The sequence below is a fragment of the Anopheles funestus genome, chromosome 3RL (assembly GCF_943734845.2).
Source record: "Anopheles funestus chromosome 3RL, idAnoFuneDA-416_04, whole genome shotgun sequence".
Taxonomy (NCBI): domain Eukaryota; kingdom Metazoa; phylum Arthropoda; class Insecta; order Diptera; family Culicidae; genus Anopheles; species Anopheles funestus.
The window spans coordinates 60,563,577-60,578,140 of NC_064599.1; the positions used below are offsets into that span (position 1 = coordinate 60,563,577).

A 14,564-nucleotide genomic window follows, 5' to 3' on the forward strand; every position below is an offset into this window, starting at 1 on the left:
TAGGCTAAAAGACGGTGCATAATTTAAAAATAGCAGAGCCCTCCGTTGACAACTTCAATAGTGTCGTTTTCGTAGTTGAGCTCCTGAATCCTGGGTGCAGATCAGATCAAAGTGCGGACACAGATTCGTCAAGTTGAACAAGAGTTGCACGAAATTGACGGCTTAGAAACTTCCATACAATCTAACAGGGGCGTATACAGGAAATTCCTGTAACTTGAAATATTACCTAACGCTCGAGGATGATGTTAAACAATTCACCTAACAGATAAGGATCATCGATAGCTCGTAGATGTAATGATGACATAAAGGTAGCCTGATGTTTATCGGCCCGATCTCTACACGACAGGATCGATTATCAAATCCCATCCGGATCGTCTCAGGACCCGCACGCAGGACTGACTTACGAGTAAATAAAGTCAAGGAATGTCAAAAATGGCAGCACCTCTTGTGGTTGAAGTGGCACAAAGGAAGAGAAAGATGTTTACGAAGTGAATGTTTTAATTTTACGTCACCTAATAGTTGACAAGTTTCATAATAACCCGGTAACGAGGATCTTTTAATCGATCCTAGTTTGCAAATAGCGTACAATGGAAATTTTCTAAGGTTCACATAAAGTCCGGTTATTAAGTCCGGTCCGTATGTAGACAACACACAGTTCACCAATACTGCACTATACGTTGGGAATTTTTATTATCATCATTGAAATCACCATAATGGCACTATGGACACGGTATGGCAGCATAGAGAGTGGCAGAAATATCCCCCATGTGTGGTAAAACCATGTGCCGCGATAACGGTAGAACATATCACAGGATTGTGTTTATAAGTAGCTTCATCACGTCCGAACCACAGTTTAGTGGAGTACTGTGCTTGGTAGAAAAACGATCTCAGTTTCTGTGCTTAACATGAGTATCTGGTGCTTCGTATTACTATCCGTGATCGTTGGTGTAATGGCAAACGATAGTCCCGCTCCCAACAATCAACCTGTCCCTTCCACAGACATCACGACTTCGCCCGAATTCCGTATACTAGAGCGAATTGAACGCTTATCACAAACCTTGAGCGATAAAATCAAGACGGTTAACGATCGTGTCGATAAAATGGTGGGAAAGTTTTCGGAGCAAATGCATAATGTATCAACGGCAACCACACAACGGCTGATCAATCTAGAACACAAGCTAGAACGAGTTCCAGAAGACACGGGAGTATACTTTATGAAACCAGATATGGCCAAGAACATCACGTTTGAAGTGTCGCGCGATTGGACGAATAATCATGGATTCGGAGGCAACTGGATCGTTTTCCAGCGAAGATTCAATGGGTCGGTCGATTTCTATCGCAACTGGAACGAATATAAGGACGGGTTTGGTAATCTACGTGGCGAACATTGGCTAGGATTGGAAAAGTTGTACTCGATCTTGAAAACCCGTCAACACGAGCTGCTTATCGTGCTGGAAGACTTCGATGGGGTGATTGCTTATGCACATTACGATGACTTCAAGATCGGAGATGAAAGTGAGAAGTACATGATAAAATCAGTTGGCCAATACAACGGGACGGCCGGTGACTCGTTTTCCTATCACAAGGACGGTTTGTTTACAACCTTCGATCAAAACAATGATAAAGCTACTTACAACTGTGCCCAAGCGTATGCTGGTGCGTGGTGGTTTAAATCGTGTTATAATAGGTAAAAGGAATTCAAGATATTATAGTAATATTATTATTACTTATCATTTGTTCTTTCTTCTTTTTCCTTCTGTAGTCATTTGAATGGAGAATACTTGCATGGAAAAAGCAATCGTCATGCTGGTATTATTTGGTTTAAATTTCGAGGATTGTCTCACTCCTTGAAGCGAACCAAAATGATGGTCAAACCTGTAGGGACATAAAAATTACATATGGAATTATTCCGCTTTATAAAACAAAAACTATCGTTTCTTTTACACAAAAAATTCATTCTATCGCTGATTAGTACGAACATAATTATAATAATTCCTCAATAGAAGCCAAGTAAATTCTTGTAGTTTGAACCCTTGTCGAGTCTTGGATAGATTATAATGTAATATGGCAACAGTAATATAATTCCTTACGATCAGCCGATGAATGATGGTGGCAAGCCTCTCTGGGAACATCTTGAAGAGCACTGATGACTTCTTCCAAGAATGACAAGGGCACTTTGTCATCCTGCTGGCTGACGTAGTACTGCTCTCCACTGCTTGCTGCGCCTGGTTCGCTCCCGTGCTTCTACTCCATTCAAATGTCGGTCGAAGTAGCCACCTGTCGATCACCTTGCTCGTTCTACAGGATATCTCCCTCCTCGTTGGGGCACATAGCGGTCATGGGGGTAAAACCAACTCGTGCCGTATTCAACATCCTGTACAACTTACGAGTTTCCCCCGACTCGGGATAGTTCCGGCGTCAGTTGTTCATCCGAGTTCATCCGACTGCCTTCTCAGTCGTCTGTAGTGTCAGGTCTCGCGCTGGAGCATACGGATACGCGTTGCGTTCTTCACGGATAGTGCTCGCCTGTACTCATCATCAAACCATTCCTTCCTCTGGTTACGTGTTACGCGGTCAATTGTTCCCCAAGCGCAGTCGGGAAGTCTCTCGCCACATCAGCTTGCCTCTACAGATCTATGTATGTTGAGCCTTGGGGTGGGCTGATAACCTAGCTGATTGGTTACGCACAGTGGATGTAAGACTGCAGTCCTAGACCGAGTTTTCTGGAAACGGATTGAGGACCTGGCCATGTCTTCGCGACATGCTTGACCATGAGCAAGCCAAGAAAGAAGAATGTGATAATAAAAATAAATTAGCTTCATCACAAAAAAATACCACACAATCATGAGTAGATTTAGTGTAACTGATAATCAGACATAACCAATATTAAAACCGGGAAGTGTCATAGTAACTTCCAGCGGTCAAGTTTAAATAGGCTTGCTTTTGATCTATTTGTAGGTTGGTTTTACAACAAGACAATGATAAAGCTACTTACAACTGTGGCCAATTATATGTTCGTGCGTGGTGGTTCAAAAATTGTTTTTTAAGGTACTATCTATTCGAAATACTGTAGCAGGTGGCAGAATAATTTGTTTATACCTAGTTTCTTTCTTCTTCCTTTTCGATTTGTAGCCATTTGAATGGAGAATATTTACATGGAAAAACCAACCCTCACACTGGTATTATCTGGTATAATTTTCGAGGACAATATTACACCTTGAAGCAGACCAAAATGATGATTCGATCTCTAGCGTAAAATTGCTAAATAATCTATGGATGATATACATTTCTTTCAAAAACTACAACTGTGAGGCTGAAAGAATCAAGGTACAACTGATCATAGCTTGCATCTCAGCTTCTCGGCAACTGAGGCACAAACATGGACACCAAGTGAAAGTATTTTTTTTTAATCCAACACAAGAAGCATTCCTTTGGCATCGTTCGTTTCAGCACCCAAAGAACATAATCTATGTTCTTGATAATTGAGTTTTAAGTTGATGGCACTCGTTTCTCTTTCAAGAGTTATTTTTACTCAGCAATAAAACCGACTGTTTGGCAAACAAATATCGAACCTATCACCAAACGACTACGTGATGCACCTGGTCCAATCCAAATGTGTGGATTTCATATCCAAACTACGGGAGGACTTCATTGAATTTCAGCTGGTAGAAACACAACGATGAAGTGCTCAAAGCAGAAGGTCCCTAATAAAGAAACCATCGCCACTAGCGCTTTAATTATAAGCACGCGTCTATATTTTCCCCCCTTTACTTGGTACCTTTTTTTTGTTTGATAAAAAGTCAATTCATGGATCGTTGAATCATCAGTCTTTGACTTCCCGGAAGTCCAGTAACGTGGGTGCAGCGTACGCTAATTGACATCGCCAAACCACCTAGCCCTTATTTTTTGTTTTCTCCATCTCGCTTAAAACAGTGGATAAAGCTGGCAAGAAATGCGGTATTCAACTTGCGGTGGTTTCCCTCATGTACATAAAGTTGGATGTGTTCAGGATGTATCATCCTGGCAAGCGATGCCACCCGCTAAGTGGACCAAAGAAGCAAGGGTAATAATCCCGTAACGTCATCATTACGAGCCGATGCCGATGAATGCTGACGCCGTGCAGACACAGGAAGTGCTTCAACACCCTTCGGTATGGCACGTGGCGGGCAGTTGTCTCGTAGGGTGGTGCAAGTGTTTTAAGAGCACATGCTACGAGCGGCATAGGGACATACTTTATACGTGACGATGAAAGATACAACACAGAAAGATCATTTCGATGTGCATTTGCATGTTTGGAAGCTATTTTATTTGCCATTAGATGTGTTATCGGTAGGGATAATAATGCATCCAATAAGTGGCCGTACGAGTTCCAGCAATCTCAGTTCAATAGGTCAGTTTTGTCCGACCGGTTAGTAAGTAGTTCCCACGAAAAAATGGGAAAAATGCTTGCGTTATTACGTAAAATCGAGGACTCCCGGTGCTTTTGCATATTAAATGTTTCTATTAGAAAACAATATTTGAATAAAAGACGTGATAAGTCATGTCATTTTTTTTTATTTATTATTCTTGTAGTACATTTTTGATAAAATACTTTTATAAAAGAAATTGTTTACAGTTCACTTATCATAACGCTAATAGCATTGGATGTGTTAAATGAGTAGCGATCTAATAATTGTTTATACTAGTCTGACTCAGGGGCGGCCCGGTGGTGTATGTGATAAACGGCACCGGTCCACACGGCAGGACCGGGTTCAAATCCCATCCGGACCGTTCCCCCGTAGCAAGGACTGACTCTCCGGCTACGTGGTAAAAATAATAAGTCTAGTAAGCCAGAAATCGCCGGCGTGACCTGTAAGGTAGTTAATGCCAAGAAGAGAGAGAGAGAGTCTGATTCAGATTCATGAATCTGAACGAATCTTTGGCCTAAATGATTGACTCTGATTCTCTTTTCTGAAGATTCATGAACTTTCATTGAATTATGAATCCTTAGAGTTTCGGGACAGCTCGATGATTTCTGTGGTTTCAATTTAAATTTATTGGCAGGGAATAATAAAAGATTCATGAATCTCATTTGAATTTATTGATTAATATTTTAGGAGTCGGCTCATGGTTTGAATGACTCTTCAATGCAAATTCATTTGAATGACTCTTCACTGAAGATTCATATGAATTATTCTTTTCAATTGATGCAATAAGCACAACACTAGTTTAGACACATTTATTTCATGAATGAATGCAAAGTGGACCATATCGTTCTGCTGGACGTACGTTTGTATGTGCGCAGAATTGATAACGCAATTATTGTTCATTAAATGTTTATCAAACCACATACACAAATAATATGAACTAAAGAATCTACTATAGTACACCAAATCGGTAATTTTATTGTTTTGTTTTATTGTGTAAAATATGCAGCTAAACAAATTGCTCTATCGACTGGCTGTAATTTCTGTTTCAGATTCATAAAGTAGCATAACCATTCGAAATAGTTTATTAGCAATGCTCTAAATATTCATTATTTTTGGATACTTTTTAAATTTTTTTAATTATCGTGTTAATAAAAAATAGTTATTCTACGCCTTTGAAAGAGATTCTTTATTTAAGGAATTTAGAGGCAAAGCAAGTCATCGTACATTAGCAAAGAATCGCTTTGACTGCAGGAGGTCTCTTCGGGTTAACATCAATTCATTCAAACAGGCCGCAGAGACACTCGATCACGTTCACTCGATCTGCTTAAGCACGACATTCCACATTCGATACGAGTGCGAAATAAATCACATATTTACCATTTTCATTACCAGTTTTGCTAACCATTTTCTTCCTCCGTGGCGGCACATCGTCATCCACGACCACCTGCAAGTACACTTCACCACAAAGAAAAATCAAATTATCCTAATCCTGGTAGCTTCTGTGTATAGGCGGTAGGTAACTTACGGCTACTGTACGAACGAAAGGACAAAACCATGTAAGGGTTTTGATCTCTCTTTCCTTTCGATCCCGGACGTCCGGACAGAAGCCGTGCCACCCGTAAGGACCGACAAACCGGTACCGAGTAAAGGAGCAAAATTTGCATTTGTTTTTGCATTTCAAAGGTACACGCAAATCCCGCCCGAATGAGCTGTGACAATGGTGGCTTAAGGCAAATATCAATTTGCTCGTTTAAAAGGGCGCGGATTGGTTTTCGCCATTGTTTCGATATTGGTTTTTTGTTGCTACATTCTTTTCGAACGGAACCGATCGGAAGTGGCCCTTCTTTTTGCTAATGCGAGTTTTGTTTGCTATGTACGGTAAGGAAAGTAATTAAAGCGTAAATTATTGGCTACTTTAAGATGCCATCGTGCAGGAAAATGATTGTAATAACATTGTATTTTGTGTTTGCAACGTTAGCTTACTTCTGTGTATTGATAGTTTTAAAATATTATTAACAGTAAGTTACATTTTAAATTGAATTATTTATTTTTATTCAATTTTAAGACATTCTATTTTAATTTAAAGCTTATTTATTGAGTACTTTTCTTGTCAATTGGGCTGTTTTTGGCGATTTCCTTAAATCTGTTTTAACATATTTCTAGTTTAGTGACAATGGTTGTTGATTTAAGTTGTCGTCAAGAAGTAGTTATCATCTTCTTCCTTTTTCTGGACATCTTTGATTTTATTCACCCGTAGATAGACAGTCCTGTGTATGGGTACATGACCACTATGAGAACATTGGAAGCGACGCAGTTTATTAATTGGCATTAATTGTTTGGCGGTTCAAATTTCACACGGAAAGACATGAAAATCGACCCTTAACAACCAGCACATGGACATGGGAGGCTTGCACAAACTTCAACTCTAAACTCTCTCCAAGAGAGATGAGAACATTCACTCTTTTGAGACTCATAAAAATATTACTCTAAACTAATCCTTTAATTACTCCTTGGCGTTTTTACTCACTCACTCTTTCTGCCGACTAAAGGATCACTCCTTGGGGTTTTTTACTCACTCACTCTCCGTGCCGATTAATGACTCACTCTTTTGCGTTTCAACTCACGCAATAAGTAGCGAGTAAGTGTTTTGTTACTCTTTTTGGTTTAAAATCACTCTTCTGCAGTGATTAGTTGTTTAATTCAGTCGGGTTGAGTTGAAACCATAAACTCCTTTGCACGATTAAACTCACTCACTCACGCACTCTTACTCATTGTGCATATCTCTACTCTGCAATACGTACGATTAGTATTGGCTCCGAATTCCACCTTGTCGTATTAAATTTTGCAATTAAATTTTGCGTATTAAATTATTCAAGTTAATAAAACAAATCATTAGTAATAATTGTATGATACACCCTGTATCTAACTTCTACAGAACAGTTGAAAGTTCAGCTTTAAGCAATCAGCAAGTTAAGTTTAGCAATTTAATACATTTTATTAGTGTTGTGCTTATTGGATCTTTTGAAAAGAGTCATTCATACGATTCTTCAATGGTGAGTCATTCTTGTGAATCTTCAGTGAAGAGTCATTTATGTGAATCTTCATTGAAGAGTCATTCATATGAATCTCCAGCGAAGAGTCATTCAAATCATTAGCAAACTCCCTAAATATTAATCAATAAATTCAAATGAATCATGAAAGGTTCCAACAAATTTAAATTGGAGGACTGGAGGGGCAAGCACAGAAATCATCGAGTTACCCCGAAACTCTAAGGATTCATAATTCAATGAGGATTCTGGAATCTTCAGAATAGAGATTCAGAGTTTATTCATTTTAAATTCATTCAGTTCAAAGATTCATTCAGATTCATAAATCTGAATCAGATTCACCGAACACAACATTTTATACATAGTCAGATGCATAAAGGTTTAAAAGAAGTTAGAAGAAGAAGAAAATAAATAGACTAAGAAAGAAGAAAATAAATAAACAAACTAAAGGATTTGAAATAAAAATAATTGCCGCAAATTACAAAAATATCAAACGTGTTATAAATCTAAGAAAATTACTAAGAAATGTATTAAAAATAGATAGATAAATAGAACAGAAGATTGTCATGATTTTTATTTATTTGACTATTTTTAATAGTTAGCAAAAATTTCATATATTTTTTTTAAATCTACTACAAATTCAACAAGGGCGAGGTTTCTATCAAATGTAAACCATATCGGAGGGATTGCTTACAAAACCATCGGTAAGCTTGAGTGCCGTAATAGTCAAACGCTCCGTCATCTATACATCCTTTTGTGCTATTGATATCTATTGTTCATCATTAGTTATTTCACTAATCACGTTCGTTAACACGCTACGTTCCATCACTTCCCCTTTGTCCGGGTGAAGGTGGCACAAGGGATGAGTAAAAAGGGACGAAGCAAAAAAAAAAACACACACACACACAAAACAACGAAAAGTCTAACACCATCTGCCCCCGTCCGTGCGGAGTTTTTTTTTTGGTGAGTCCCGTACGTGGGTGAGCGAGATCCTTAATGCGCGTTTCCCTCAACCCGCAAAGGGGCTTTCGGCACGTTCGAGCTGCACCGTGAACGTGCGTCAGGACAAGGCAACCCCGCGGGGATAATGATGATGATAACTTTATTTTCGCTCCCGGTCTAGGATTGGCTCATATCCGGTTCCGGGTTTTCGGGTCGGCTCGCCATTCATTCTGTCATATCCGAAATGTATCAAAAACCATTCAACGGCGCACTCCGCGCCGGGTGGGGAACTTTCTCCTTCAGCTTGTTTGTTCTGGTTATGCTGTCGTCCTTTCGGCATAAGGACGCGTTTTTGCTCTTTCGTTCTCTTCTGCGCTTGTTATCTTTTTTCCCTTCCCCATTTGATTGCTTTATATATAGATGTTGCTTCTTGCTCGGCCAAAATTCAATCACCCAAAAATCCATGTCTACGGCCAATCACGACACCGAAATTGGTAAAACTGTCGGAAGGAATTGTGACACACACACACATTTGAACACAACTTTTGATTGTGCAAAAAAAACCCTTCGGAAAGGGCACCGTTTGCTTCGTGCTATTCAAATCGAACGTCACAGTTTGGCGGAACTGGGTGTCTCCTTCCCTACAGAAAAGGATCTTGTTGATTGAGCTTGAAACAGAAAGGACTCACCCTTGCAAGAAGAGCTGCTGCTTTGCGTCAATATATTTAAATTAAGTGTCCCTTCTAAGGAAGGAAAAACTGGCCTTTTTGACCGATTGGCCGGATGCTGGAATGGCAAAGGGATTGAAAAACGGATACAGCAAGCTATCGTATCAATCGAAACGCTGGCATGATCACATTAAAATAGCGTTCCGTAAGAGGATGAGGACAACAGTATGGGGAACGACCTTATTTGAATACATTGCTACAATTGTTCATCGCTCTTTACCGTTGCAAGGCCTTAGCTTTCTTTCCTTTCAAAGTTAAGACGACAGCGAAGATTACAAATGACTTACAAACTTGCTTATTCCAAGCATTGTTTTACGCTGTTGCGTTTTGCCCTTGTCAATTGTTGAAGAAGGACTAACATTTAAACCTAACGGAGGGGGAAATGGTTATCTTTTATCGATCTGTTTGCGAACTGTTTGACGGAAAACAACATGAAGAGGATTGTTTATTTGGTGATCGTTCATGTTGATGAATTAAATGAAATCCATGCTCGAAGAAATTTTAAACGATTCACACTTTTATGGTTTCTATGGTCATCTTGGTAGGTCCTTAAAAATAGGACTGTAACGCCTAAATATACGTCCTTTGGTAATGTTGTAAAATAATCACCATAAGCCAGTCTAATGATTGCAACTAGTGCGATATAATTAGTAATTAAAATGCAAGTAAAAATATAAAAAGTAAATATTATAGTATATACATATGTAAGCCGTAAATCAGATATGAAGCAAAGAAAAGTTGTTGTTCGTAGAAGAAAAATCGCTTCTTCGATTGAATTAATAAAAAAAACATTGCCCCAAATAATAAATACTAGTATTGCTGCTATTCTGTTTTAAACATTAAAAATATGTTATGAAAAATACTATTTAAAACTATTTGAAACATTTGGTAGGAATTAATTGTTAACACTACAACTACTGGATCAGTCATTTTGATTGAAAATCTTAAATAAAAAATTCTAAAATGATCGATGCATCACCTTGGCAGATCAGATTCCCTGGTACAAACTCCAAAAATCATTGAAATGTAATTCACCTTTTCAATGTTTTAAAATATATTAACCACTAAGGAAAAACGCTTGAAATATTCAATAGTTCTAGTGTTAATGAAGATGTAATCTTTAGTTTAAAAAAAAACTATCGTACAGGTCCTTTATTATACTAAATCAAACTTCTTACATGTGTAGCAATAAAGAGGAATGAAAAATAAATCGCTTTTGCAAAACTATTCCCAAGGTATGTCACTAAGCAAAACAATAAACCACAAACAAGAAATCCATCCACCCCCGGTATTTATTGGAAACTTCAATGCACAAAAACCGGGCTATTTCCTTGATAGATTGTAACAGCTTTCCACAAGATTGTTTTTCAATTACCCCGACGGGACGAATATTGTTGTGTCACTTTATCCTTTATCCCTTTTGTCCATCCAAATCTGAAGCAAATAATAAACTTTCTACCGGTACCAAAAAAAAAAAACTTTCCCACTTTCGTTGTCTTCGTCGTTAAGATGTGTGGTAGCAAGGTATGTCAATTGAACGGTTGCTGGTATTATCGGATGGAAAGAAAAACTTATCCAAACCGAAAGCGTAACACCTCGACAACATCCTTCCCGATGGTCGATTGTGTTGTGTTAATTGAATCCGGTTTTGTTTGCTGTGTTCGGTGAAACATGTGTACCACGACGGGGTTTTTTTCTCCATTTGCAGGACGAGTTTTGTGATGGCATTAGTTATCATCTTTATAAACTTTTGTTTCTTTACTTTTCTTGCTATTTTGTTCCCACTTTCTCCTAGCCGCGAAAGTGGAAAAACTGTCTTCCACTTTAGTTTGGGATATTGTTAATCGACAAGAAATAACTTAAAAAAATAATGCCTATCTCTAAAATGACCTGCCAAAATATAGAGTTTTATACTTAATCAGAATAAATATTAAGCAAACAAGACTTAATTAACGTTAAGAAATTTGTGCTGGTTTTTATTTGTGGAATTGTACATTTTAAAAGAATATTCTTACACAAGAATTTATTTGTTAGAGATCTTGCGATATTAACACTAGAACTACCAAGCGTTTTTTGTTCGTGATTAATTTTTAAACAATTTCGAACAGTTGGAATATATTTTCTACTGTAGAATATATATATGTAAAATTCATGATTCGACTACCATAGAATTTTTTTACCCCAAAAAATAATGTAATGAAAATGAAGCGTTCCAATCAAAATGACTGGTCAGGTAGTTCTAGTGTTATTTAAGTGAATATGAAGAATTGCTATTTATTTATTTAGAAACTTGCTGTAATAATTAAATTTAAATAAATAAGAATTGATAATTATTCAACCAGCACATAGTATTAGAACTTATCTATTGGAAAAGAAATAATCAATGAAACTGCCTTAAAATAGATTAATTCGGTAAAAAGAAGATAAGAAGAAAATATACATAATTAAAATATATACATTATTCTTTAGGGTGTTTTAAAAAAACTCATCAAGGATACGACAACGACAACATGCGTAAAACAAATTTCATTTGCAAGATCCTTTCCCATCATGTTTGATCGCAGTAATCTAGTTCTCCATCTTTTGTGAGTCGATCAAAACAAAAAAAAGGAGGCAGTCGATCAAACATTCATAACACCTTTAATGATGCTATTAAACGGTTTCTACCAGCAAACACGCATTACATTTCCACTCCCACTGTCAAGGCCAGGTTTGCGTTTAGGCGTATTTGTTTGCTGAATTGTTCTTTTGGGACGTTTTTCCTCAAAATCGTACCGTCGCGCGCCTCAACAGCAATGAAAAGTGACGCACAGGGTGCGTCATAAACACCCCAAAAACCGTGCGTGTGTGTGTGCTGTGTGAACCCAGGGTGGGAAAACAACAACTTTCCCCCTAAACGCAGAACAGACCAGGGTGGTGTTAAAACGGTTGTATTTACACATCGACTGCATCAACGGGGAAAATGGGGTGATATTACAAGAGGAAAAACCAAGCAAACAATATGTTTCCCATCGGTACGGATGGCGTTGCGTTGGTGGGTGGAAATGGGCTTGCAAACGCACAAGGACAAAGTTTTCATAGTCACCCCTATTAGCAGCATCAGATGAGCAACAATCAAAACGGTGATTGTGGTTGCAAAACGGTTGCCACCAGCAACCGTCAACGCCCACTAAATGCACGATTACAACGATACCGTCGGGGTTGTTATAAATAATGAAATTTATTTTAATTTCGAAACAATTTCTCACCACCATTACCACCGAAAACAGGGGTGAAATCATTTGTAGGCCCAGGAGAGCGTCTTTTGGAAAAAGGGAGATCAAAATCAATTGTAATAGGTGTTGACGTTTGGGAGGGAAAATCCCTCCAGTGTAAGATACATTGCTTATCACATAGATGTTATTGATGAAGAATTATGTATCTATATCTTGCTCTTTATGACTAAATGATGTAAAAAAGAAAACGGAAACTTAGAACTATTTAATCCTCAACGACGTGTAACAATTTAAAAGTTTTAAATTAACTTTCATGCAAAAAAAGACTTCCATAAACATCAGCAAAACTTCAATCATTCATGATGAAAAGAAAGGAAAACATTATCACAAGCACAAGTTGGATCGTACAAATTGATGAAGAAATTTTTCGTGCCCAAGTTATGCTGACGGAACATGTTGCTCATCGGCTGCTTTCTGGAGTTTCGGAATGGAGAACATCTTGGTCTTTTACTGAAACGGCAAGGGTTTACCGTTGATGGAAAAGTGGTTTGAGAAGATTTTCTTTTTATTAGATTTGTTTGCTGCATGAAAAAATGTAGTACAAAACGAGATGACAAGAAAATGTTTGAAGGAAGGTTTAGTGAATGCTTGGAAAGCGGATAAGGAGCTTTTTTCTACTGCGTTGTAGTGATGGGTAATGGATTTACTGAACCGTAGTCGGCAAAAAACAGGATCAACTCCGAACTCTGGTTGATGAAGAGAGGGAAGGAACCGGATCCTTTATCCGTTAGGATAGTGTTGAAAACTATTGGAAATAAATTGTTGGATGGTAAAGTTTAGAAAATCTCCGTAGGAAATTATGTCTTAAGAAAACAGCTTAAAAACTGATCGAATATTTTGGGTAAAAAATTGTAATGTATTAGACAATTATAGATTTTTTGTTAATTCCTTTGTAAGGCAGCGGAGAATAGTCATTTGTGTGACACATATTTAAATATGGAGTGTTGGTGTTACTCCACAGAAACTTCGAAATTGTCCTACACTTTCTAGTAGGACAGAATATTCACGAGTAATCGCAGTACGGAGCGATTCCGAAGAGTCTAAACAATACGGAGTAGTCGGATCTGTCTGGAGCAGTCGGAGCTGTCCGGATTTGAAGTAATCTGGAGAACTGTCGAATTAATCCAGAGTTTCCAGAGGAGAAGTTTGAGGCAAACCGAATAACCAGAATCTACTCTAGAATTTAGATCGAAGTCGAATCCAATTTTCAGTAATCGAATATCCCATCACTACTCTGTTGAAGTACGTCATATTAGGTGACGGAAGTATTAAGCTGAGAAGATTGTCTTATTCGTTGGAACGGAAATATCAAACATGCGCTCAAAGAACGGTAATAGAAAGAAAGATTAAGGAAATGGATGGAATCCGATGGCAATATAGTCTTGAGAATTGAGATGAAATGCAAAGCGAGAAATTTTACATAATTTCGGAAACGAATTTCCTTCTACAAAACCCAAATCTTTTCACGCTCACTGATGGCTATCTAATGCCGTGCTTCCGAGCAGGACTTTTTGACTAACGGCTCCTTCAGACCCACGCACCGATAAGCAAATTATCTTCTTTTCCCCGTGGTGGAACAAAAACCCGCAAAATAATTACCCACCGGCAGAGATGCCCAAAATCTTCAAAGCATTAATGACGATTATAACAGCTTACGGTAATAGATTGCTAACTTACACAAGACAAACAACAAAACAAAAACCCGATTTATTTGCTGCCGTGCTTCATCGGTTCAGGGGTGCCAAATGTTCTCACGCACCAACAAGCAACAATTAAAACAATGCGCTTTGCTACCAGCAAATGCCCACCGCCGTGGTTTTTGGGTCGATCGCTTTTAAGCTTTTCCCGGCCGCTCGCCGATATACGATGCCTTTGGGGTCTCGGCAAAATCCACTGCTAAGAAACCACTGATCCTTTATTACATGACCTTCCCTTTTTGGTGATGCTACATTTCGGACTGCTCGTCTCGCAACGATTAGCCTGAATGGTGTGGTTAGTGCCAAAGAAGACGGACGGCCTACAGAAGACGAATGGACGGAAGCAAACAGTGCAATTATCGGATTGAATTTCCACAAACGCAAACACCGACAATATATTGTTCGGGAGGCCGTTCTGGGCAATGGGTAAGAAGAAACAAAAATCGGTAACATAATTCCAAGTGAC

The 14,564-nt window shown here is 38.3% G+C and overlaps 1 protein-coding gene across 1 annotated transcript; it reads left to right on the plus strand.

Annotated features, from left to right (window-relative positions):
* Nucleotides 1-831: 831 nt before the first annotated feature.
* On the plus strand, nucleotides 832-2,832 carry LOC125770043 (microfibril-associated glycoprotein 4-like). Its single transcript, XM_049439223.1, has 2 exons — nucleotides 832-1,687; nucleotides 1,763-2,832. Exons 1-2 carry the CDS (start codon nucleotides 906-908, stop codon nucleotides 1,887-1,889), a joined length of 909 nt encoding a protein of 302 aa, XP_049295180.1. The 5' UTR covers nucleotides 832-905; the 3' UTR covers nucleotides 1,890-2,832.
* The last annotated feature ends 11,732 nt before the right edge of the window (nucleotides 2,833-14,564 follow it).